Consider the following 9291-nt stretch of genomic DNA (forward strand, 5'->3'; position numbering starts at 1 on the left):
TAGATTTCAACCGTGTGCGAGGAACAGAAACATCTGAACGTCCTCAAAGGTTCAACCACAGGTTCTAGTGTTTCTCCCCTGTGCCCTTTTTCCTCCAGATGACCCGCTTCTATATTATTGAAATGCTGTTTTTATCTGGGGGAAACATCTGGCTGTAATTAAAGCCTCGTCCTCCCTCTCTGCTCACGTCATCCCCCCTCATGGTTCTCTCTCGCAGCTCTTGCCCTTTCAGCATCTCTCTTTATCCATTCTCGAACTCTCTCTCTGCTTCCTTCCCATTCCTCGAGTCTCTCCGCCCATCCACAGTCAGCAGCCCCCTCTCGTCCTCCCCGCTGTCTTTCACCTCTTGTCTCCTGCTCCCTTTTCTACGATAGGTTGCTTTGCTTTGTGCTCACACTCCATCATGATGCCTCTGGACTGTATCTGGGGTGTCTCCTTGTTCCTGTCTCTGAGTTTAGGATGGACAAAGGCTCAGCAGCCAAACTATACCAGGTGAGGTCACAGTGTGTGGGGACGGTCGCCTGGAAATGAATGATGATCTTTATTTCTTTGACTCTGTAGATGTCTGTAGTGAGGATGCGTTTAGAGGAACTAAAATCATCTCATTGATTTCACAAGAGCCTGTAAGTTCAGCATGAAAATACTCTGAATTCTTTCCCCTGTCTGTAAGTAAATTCTTTCCAGTTCTCTGTTTGATTGGTACAGAGCTGTCCTGTTGGTTTCTGGCTCATGGCGTGAGGCACGCTGGGTTTGCAGCGGCTGAGCCGCCACAGATGTTAATGCTTTTGGTTCTGCCTGTGGGGTCGACTCAGTGGAACTTGGCTCTTGTTCTGGACATCTTGGCCACGATCAGCGTCCGTCTTTGCTGGGGTCCGGCTGTCTGAGCTCTTATTTAGTGAGAAAATAGGTCATCATTGTGCCTCATTTTGGTTATTTACTTCTTCAGAATGGGACATAACAGGCGTTTTCCTAGATTTCCTACAAAGTGTCATGAATAACCTTGTTGGCTCAAGCGGCGCTCATGGTTGAGCCAAAAACAACTCTCCACACAACAAACAGACTGTAAAAAAACAGCAACAGAAAGAAAACTTCTTGGCTCACAAATACACAGACGGGGCTTTTTATATGCCTGTTGAGAACAGCCTGAAGGAGACAGTTTTCACTTCCCTGAATCAGCACTGTGAGCTGATCCAGTAAGCTCTGGAAGAGTTCGGAAAGCAGCACAATTTAGTATGTGAATGACACAATAGCTATGAAGTATGAAAAGTCTGTCAGCTGTAAAATGTCCTCTGTAGCTACATGTAAAAAAAAAAGAAAAAGGCATAGCAGTAGTTCAGAAGCAGTGTGACAGTAAGCCATGACACTTGCCCGTCTGTTTTTGTCATTTAAACCTGAGCACTGAGGTGTGATGTAAATTCATACGTTGGAAAGTAAAAAAAAAAAAAAACACGGCTGTGCTGGTTTTATTATTAAAATGTACAACGAAGGAATGAAGAGAGTAAGTCTTGTGGCATCTTTGGCCCATATGAATCACTTTGAACCACAGGAGAACAGTACGAGAAGTCAGAGTCACTAACTGACTCATCAGACTCTTAAAAAAAAAGAATATGAAAAGATGCATCTTACACAATTATTCTTATCACTACTGACTTTATAAACATGTCTTTATTTAGTTGGCTCACTTTTTAAACACACTGAGGCCTCTCAGCTTTGTTGCTGCAGTATTATCCCATGATTGAGGTCGATGACTATGAGTAAACAAGAGTCTGTGTTAATAAATCATCTTCATCTTAATGACCTGCCATAGATAATTGGATCCTTTAAGAGTTTTTCTGTTGTGACAAGTTAATGATCATGAAATGATGAAGCCCCTTGTTGACTTAGTACGCAGTTTCTTTTTTCCCGTAGCTTTTCAGTCAGTGGCCAGGAGTTGTCAGAGTTCAGAGACAATCTAAAGGAAGTCATTCAAAATACTGCACCTATGGGAGCTGAGGGAGTCTATTCTGCAGGTCTATTGTCTCAGACTGTAAACCTACTGTACACTGTCATTACACTGTCTGTCCATGACACCACCATTTACTCACCCCCCTCCCCCTGCTTCCTTCACTGTAGGCCTGTGTTCCAGTGTGGAGGTGACCTGGTCGCAGACTCAGGTTTTGTCGGCAGTGAGGGGTTCCCCAGCTACTACAAACCCAACAGCAAATGCACCTGGCGTATCACAGTGAGTCACTCGTGGTACAACATTTCTGTTTTCAGTCTTTCGGGGTCTTACTCATGTCCACTGTCTTTGGTTTCCAGGTTCCAGAGGGAAATTTGGTCACGCTCACCTTCCGCATTTTTGATCTGGAGGCTGACTCACAGTGCCGATACGACTATCTGGATGTTTACAATGGCCATTCCAACTTGGTGCAAAAACTGGGTCGCTTCTGTGGGACTTTCCGACCTGGCACTCTTATTTCTACCACGAACAAAATGATGCTTGAGATGGTGTCTGATGAAGAAAATCAGGGTAGAGGGTTTGTGGCCTATTTCAGTGGAACCCCTCCATATGTACATGGTATGTTGTCTGATTTTCGAGAGATAATTCATGTTTTTTTCTTCCTTTTTTCTCATATTATGTGAAGTGTACAAATACATGTTTGTATGGGTTTTTAAATACACCCAAATTTACAAACCACAGAATCAAGTCAAACAACCCTCCAGAAATTATTTTATTCTAAAGTAAGTGACCAATAATAAAACAAATGTAGTGCTGTCTTCATTAATTATCCTCATGCAGTGTCCACAAACTGTTTCAGACCAACAGTTCTGCGGAGAGAAGTTTACGAAAGCCCAGGGAGAGATCAAGACACCCAACTGGCCTGACAAGAAGTACCCAGCAGGAGCCAGCTGCTCCTGGCTCATCACTGTGGAGCCCGATATGGTCAGCTGCTCACTAGCTCCCAGCATGCAAGCCCTTCCTTGTTCAGAGACTTTACACAGCTAACAGGGAAAAGCACTCGTCACTTCATCGCGTGAAGTCACTTTTGCACTTTGTATGTTCGATTCCAGATAATCCAGGTGAAGTTTGACAAGTTCGCCTTGGAGGTCGACAGCTATTGTCGGTTTGACTACGTGGCTTTTTTTAATGGAGGAGAGAAAGATGATTCTCGCCTGATTGGAAAATACTGTGGAGATGAAACCCCAGAGTGAGTTACACTTGTAGTTTACAATTTAGGCCTTTGAAGGATTTTTTAAAATGCATTTCACCTTTACGCCTCATCCTGTCTCCTGAGCAGACCCATTATCAGCACTGGTAACGTGCTACTGGTCCAGTTTGTGTCTGACCTCAGTGTGACATCTGACGGATTCCTGGCCCATTATACCAGCATCCGTCGAGGTTCTCCTGACTCACGGGCCAGTACGAGGACCATCCCTCAGAAGCCTGCACCTGAACGTCCTGCCACTACCCCACAGCCACCTGTGCCCACCACCAAGCTTGTGCCACCTCCTCCCCCTGAGCCCACCGTGAGAGCCAAACCAGTCAAGCCCACGAGAAGCCGCACACAGGGCGCCTCCTCGCTGTGTCCAAAAGCCTGTAAACGAGATGGAACCATCAAGACTAGCTTCTGCGCCAGCGAATTCGGTACGTTTGCTGGCAAGAGTTCACACGTCCAACGAGTAACCAATCAGATGTTGTGTCCTGACTGAGCTCTCCTTTTTCTAGTGATAACCGGAAAGGTGACCTCTGTGACCCCTGGGCCCCGTGGGTCTCTCAATATTAATGTCTCCCTCCTTAAGGCCTATAAGGCAGGTCGACTAACCATCACACAAGTTGGAGAAACCATGTCGGTTAAGCTGGTGTCACAGTGCAGGAAGTGTCCACTGCTCCGCAGAGGTTTGTAGCACATTGGAGTTACACACACTCACAACCCTTTAGATTAGTATTTGCAGCATTTCATATTAAACATATCACTTTTTAACTTTTTGTTAGGTGCTAACCACATTCTGATGGGTCAAGTGGATGAAGATGGACGTGGTATCGTGGCTCCTGGTGCATTCGTAGCTCCATACAGAGCAGCACACCACAAATTATTAATGAATATCAGCAAACAGCGCTGTTAACTTCACACACGTGTCAAGGCCGGCAGACTCAGATGACATATCAAACATTTCAATGTGAAATACAAATATAAAGCACAATATTACACCAACACATAACTTCAGTTTTATCCAATATTTTAAAGGAACGTTTTATTCAAACACCTGTCGATGGTTAATGGTCGTAATTTTCATATGAATAAAGTTTTTATCTCTTTCTCATGGTGGTGCTGACACAGTTATTTCAACTTTGAGCTGTTCTTCAGTTTACACCTAACAAATGGAAGAATGATGCTGTTTCCACCTAGTGGAATTAAAGGGTAATAACACCTAACATTAACATCCCACCCAACAGAAAACCTTTTTCCGAAGCAGGTTTTAAATCCAGGTAAAATAAGTATTTGGGTAAAATGTGTAGAAATTCTTATTCTGACATTTGAATGTAACAAGCTCTTATTTACATAGCTACTTTTATTTTGAATTTCCCATGAAGTGATGACCTGCCGGAGATGGTCTGAGAGCACAAGAACAAGAAATGAGTGAGTAATGAGTAATGAAATATTTTAAGAAGAAAGGAAGTGAGGGAGGAAGTTATGACTCAACCTCCAGATAACTTTACGTGGATGAATCTTCATAGACGTTACTGATGAAAAAAAATGAAAGATGCATAACTTCAAAACATATTTTAAAAAACTTCCATAAAGTTTATTTAAAATTAAGACGTTATTGTTTTTGCTTAGTGGCATAAATGGCTAAATTGCATACTACTACTACTGCGTACTGACTTTGATCAAGACTTACTACTAATGTTAAAAAACACAAAGCTCAGCTTGCAGGACAAGCAACATTTTATTTTGAAAAGGTATTTAAAAAAATACATTTGGAATTAAAAACTAAATCATTATGGATTTCCACTCAGTCACTGGAAGCAATGAAATATGGTAGATTTAGAAATAGAAATACAGACGCAATCCCGCACCAACTCCAGACATTAAAGAAGAATATTCAGTATCTCACAATCATATACCCATCTCCTCTCCTCTCCTCCTACACCCATATGCTACCCTTCCCCTCCCTCTCCGAAGTTCCCTGCTGGTTGAAGCAGCCTCCTGTGCCGCTTTCCCGACGGTGGGAGGCAGGCAGGTTCTTGTAGACGGCGCGGCTGTAGGGTATGAAACACAGGCCCAGCTGGAGGTGTCGGGCCAGGCGGCAGTAGGCAGCGAGTGCCAGAACCAGCAGAGGGGTGAGCAGCAGGAAACCCACAACCAGCAGAGCCACACACCCGCTGTCATCCAGCACGTCTGAGCAATACACGGATGTTCCATGGGGCTGCACCTGGAGAGCAACAGGAGTAGGAACATGAAGGATGCAAAAATCTAAAGTATGCACAGCACACACAGAAGTGCCTCCAGTTGCCTCTAGTTCAGTACATTCCCTAAGCTCCAACCTGTAGCCATGGTTTCAGGTTGCATACTAATTTTGAGCAGGATTGGACTATGCAGACACTGTGCACTGAATGTGCTGGATGGTCGAGTGTGGTGTTATGGTACACACTTCTCCCACAATGAGTTGCACCTAAGAGCTGGAGCAGCTTAGTCACAGCTGCAAATGATTTGAATGAAGCTCCTGAAAGATGCAGTGAGATCTTAGAAAAACAGTATCAAATGTCTGGGGAAACAGTTTTCTTTCTCTGTGTGTAATCTAATCAGCAGTGGCACTGAAAAGTCACGCCTTGACAGTCTGTGAAGAGTTTATAATAATATCTTTTCATAGGTTTTATTATGAATGAGTTTGTAGAATGGGAACAAAGCACTAATCTGACCTACTACTTTTAAATCTAGGTCAGTACCGTGGAGTGGCAGAGGAAACCAAACACGATCATGACAAGAGCAGGGGCGAGGATGGCGCCGAACACAATGGTGGCCAGCCCGGCGTTGATCAGGGCGATGATCAGATTCTGTGCCGTGACGAGCACAGAGCACGCCCAGCAGTCCAGAGAACCCCTCAACTCCAGAGGCGTCTCGGCCGCCTCACCGCCGCCAGGAGAGTACGGAGGAGGCACCACGACCACTGTCCCTGCACTGGAGGGGGAGCGTGGCTCGGGGTGGGCCTGCTCGGATGTCATCTCCTCCAGGGTTCCGCTCCGTGGCAAACTCATCTCGTCTGTGTCCTTCAGTACAAGAAACCAATCAATCACAGTGTTAGTCTGATAACTCCATTGGAGATGAGGAAAGTAAATGGTGTGTTGATTTTCTGTGGCAATAAAATCTTCCCTTCACTGCACATAGAGGTTTCTCTAGTCCAGCCACTAAAAACTAACCCATTCAGCACAATCTGATGGAAAGTCAACACAGAGACCGGCACACATCTATTTGCAAGGAAATGGGCCCCAATGACCCAGCTCGTAACCAGGATCCAGAACAATGAGACTTTTTCTGTTTTTTTTTTTAATATATATTTATTTTGCAGGAATAAAAGAAAGATTGATCACATGAACTCTTCACCTCAACTCTGACAGTCCCACAGTTTCTAGGAGGTTTCATTAAAAGCATGTACTACAGCAAGCGGAGCCCTTTCACTGAATCTGATTTAACAGTAAAATAATACTAAAAAAGTCACTGGTGATCGATTTGTACTCACTGTGTGGTAAAGCTGCGGCTATTTCCTGCTGCGGTTTGATGGTGGCAGCAGTTGATGGCAGAGCCGTGGAGAGCGGTGAGACAAAGAGAATGTCAAGAATTTCCTCCTGATGTACGACTTCTCACTTTGAAAATCCAGGTTTTGAAGGTCAAGGTTATGCTACTTCACTAAATCCAACATCTTTTTCTTGGTCTGCCTCGGAAAAGAAACGCGCCCGGCGTTCTGAATCCAAACACCTCTGCAGACCTCTCAGAAAGGAGCTGTGCAGACTTGAGGAAAATCCTGCTTTCCCGTCGACTCTGGCGCTTCCTTCCCTGATGCTCTGTTTCCTCTGACTGAAGTTTAAGATAGGCTGGCGCGTGTGCGCATCTGTGTGTGAGTGAGTATCCTGTGTTGTATCTCGTGCGAAGGCACGGAAAGCAGGATGGACTGTGTTGGGGGCTGCTCTTGGTGTTTGTGTCGGGGAGCAGTGGAGGGTTTCGGTGATAACCCCAGGAACCAGGAGAGAGAGAGAGAGGGGGAGAGAGAGAGAGAGAGTTTATTTAGACAGATTAGTGGAGTCAGGGTTTGCTGCCCAGTGCCCAGTCCAACACTTTCCACTCCCACTGAACACTTTCTCTCCTCCAGTGTGAGGAACTGATTCCAGCTGAATTAATATTGATTTTCATGCTAAAAAGGGGGAAGAATAGATAGAATTCACTGATAAGGGCACGGACAAATGGAAGAAACCCTCTTAACTCAACTACTCTAACTGAGAAGTTAAAGGGCAAGAGAGACAGAGGATTGGCCTTTGACCTTTTGATGAAAAACAGAGCTCTGCTTTCAGAGGCATGAGGATGGGGGAGAGAATGGTGGAGGAGGTTATCCCAGGACTGATAAGAGGCCAGTGGTGCTTAGTTCAGGGGGTGAAATGATTTCCTCATGGTTCCTCTCACTCTTAGCATTTCAACTGTTGGCGTTAAGACAAATGATCAAAGAGCCTGTAACACTTAAAAAAAGAAAAAGAAAACCAAAACAAAACAAAACAGGGCAGCGATGGATGGTTTTGCCATTAACTGTGCCACGGAATATGCTGTTTATATGTGTCTACGTGGGGGCTGGTAAAGGAAGAGCAGCCTTCCTGTCCATGGAACCAGGATATCCGCTGCTGTGTCAACGTCGAGATGTCCCTGCGTCTGCACTTTTGGCACTCTCGTGTCCTCTAACCACTGCCATAGCAATAAATGGCAAATGGAGCAACAAGAAAGAGAAGCGCATCACTCGCAGTGTACAGTGTACTGTAAGCTGCAGGTTCAGTGCGACCTTTTTAGTGTGATCAGCACCTGTGACAAACAGTTTCCTAAAAACAAACTAAAGATTGATGCACTGTTCACATCACTCTCTGATACTTTTGAATTACTTTCCGTCTGAACTAGACAGAGCATCTGCAGCCTACACTTTAACCAACTGTTATCAGGAACATACTGGAGAGGAAATAAACGAGTAAGACGATTTGCTCCTTCAACAGCTTCTGTGGACCGATCAGATTGGTCCAGTGGAGCCACCTCGTGGCCATCAGTCAGTCTCAGCTTACATGTAGACCTGTTTGACCCCCAATGAAAACAACAACAATAATACAACTGTCACGTCATTCTGACTCACATGTATTTATAATACATGTGCTTACAGCTGCTGTTCATATATCAATAGGAAAAGACAAGGATGAAAGGTCTTAAAGACAAACTGTGTTGTTTCCACACACTCTTCACACTGCAGCCAAAATGCATCGAGACTCGCTGTCTCCTGCAGTCATGTGAAGCTGACCCCAGTGTTGGGGAGTACTGAACTATACTGTACTGTGTGCAGCAACTGACTGAGTATTACGTTTTGTTGTTGAACACTCTGTGAAAAGTTTTTGGCTATAGTTTTGAATATTCAGCATTTCTTTAAGTCAGTATTCCTTATTGTCAGTGTTGAGTATTCATAATGTTATACGCTGCTTACATTAGTACGGGTTTTTTTAATTGAAATTTTACAGAGATGTTTAAAGTACACAGACTCAATACTCAAGAAAAAGTGCAAGTACTTGCTTAGAGAAATTAAATAATCCACTCCAGGTAGAGGTACCCTTTAATTCTTCTACTGAAGTAAAAGTATTTAAATACAACCTCTAAATGTAACTTTAAGTAGAATAGTAAAAGTACTTTGTATTTTAAACAATCAAGAGTTTGATGCTGTTAATAACATTAAAGTAAAAGTTTAACAATATAATATAACATAATCATTATACAATGATTTTTATAAGAATATAAACCTGCAAAAAGTAACTAATGATGTTAAAATGAATGCAGTGGAGATAAGTACAATATTTTCCTCTGATTTGTTGTGGAGTAAAAGTAAGAGCTACGTTTTCAAACTACAAATTAAAAGTCCAAAATGCCAACAAAGGTCAGGAAGAAAGAGAAAAACTGCCCAAATTCAGCTGAGTAAAGCAAATGTCAAAGCACTGCTCCCTTCTCAAGAGCTGATAACACATCAAACCCCATCTCCAACGTATTATTGTGCCAGTTGGAGTGCGCCAAATAGAACCAG

General features: G+C 43.7%; 2 protein-coding genes across 2 annotated transcripts; one reads left to right on the plus strand and one right to left on the minus strand.

Annotated features, from left to right (window-relative positions):
- The first annotated feature begins 245 nt into the window (after nucleotides 1-245).
- pcolcea (procollagen C-endopeptidase enhancer a) lies at nucleotides 246-4302 on the plus strand. Its single transcript, XM_026373552.2, has 8 exons — nucleotides 246-492; nucleotides 2113-2221; nucleotides 2299-2557; nucleotides 2799-2923; nucleotides 3052-3188; nucleotides 3279-3625; nucleotides 3707-3877; nucleotides 3974-4302. The coding sequence occupies exons 1-8, from the start codon at nucleotides 404-406 to the stop codon at nucleotides 4102-4104; spliced, it is 1368 nt and encodes a 455-aa protein (XP_026229337.1). The 5' UTR covers nucleotides 246-403; the 3' UTR covers nucleotides 4105-4302.
- Nucleotides 4303-4811: 509 nt separating this feature from the next.
- On the minus strand, nucleotides 4812-7206 carry tmem88a (transmembrane protein 88 a). Its single transcript, XM_026372099.1, has 3 exons — nucleotides 6721-7206; nucleotides 5930-6250; nucleotides 4812-5415 (listed from the first exon to the last, which is right to left on the minus strand). The coding sequence occupies exons 2-3, from the start codon at nucleotides 6236-6238 to the stop codon at nucleotides 5128-5130; spliced, it is 597 nt and encodes a 198-aa protein (XP_026227884.1). The 5' UTR covers nucleotides 6239-6250; nucleotides 6721-7206; the 3' UTR covers nucleotides 4812-5127.
- Between the last annotated feature and the right edge of the window lie 2085 nt (nucleotides 7207-9291).

The sequence above is a fragment of the Anabas testudineus genome, chromosome 14, assembly GCF_900324465.2.
Source record: "Anabas testudineus chromosome 14, fAnaTes1.2, whole genome shotgun sequence".
NCBI classification, from domain to species: Eukaryota; Metazoa; Chordata; class Actinopteri; order Anabantiformes; family Anabantidae; genus Anabas; species Anabas testudineus.

Bases quoted from the DNA above. Each gene is read 5' to 3' on its own strand.
- tmem88a (XM_026372099.1), bottom strand. From the start codon at position 6,238: ATGAGTTTGCCACGGAGCGGAACCCTGGAGGAGATGACATCCGAGCAG. The intron at 5,416-5,929 runs GTACTGACCTAG...GTTGCTCTCCAG, and splicing joins GTTTCCTCTGCCACTCCACG to GTGCAGCCCCATGGAACATC.
- pcolcea (XM_026373552.2), top strand. From the start codon at position 404: ATGATGCCTCTGGACTGTATCTGGGGTGTCTCCTTGTTCCTGTCTCTG. The intron at 493-2,112 runs GTGAGGTCACAG...CCTTCACTGTAG, and splicing joins CAGCAGCCAAACTATACCAG to GCCTGTGTTCCAGTGTGGAG. The intron at 3,878-3,973 runs GTTTGTAGCACA...ACTTTTTGTTAG, and splicing joins GTGTCCACTGCTCCGCAGAG to GTGCTAACCACATTCTGATG.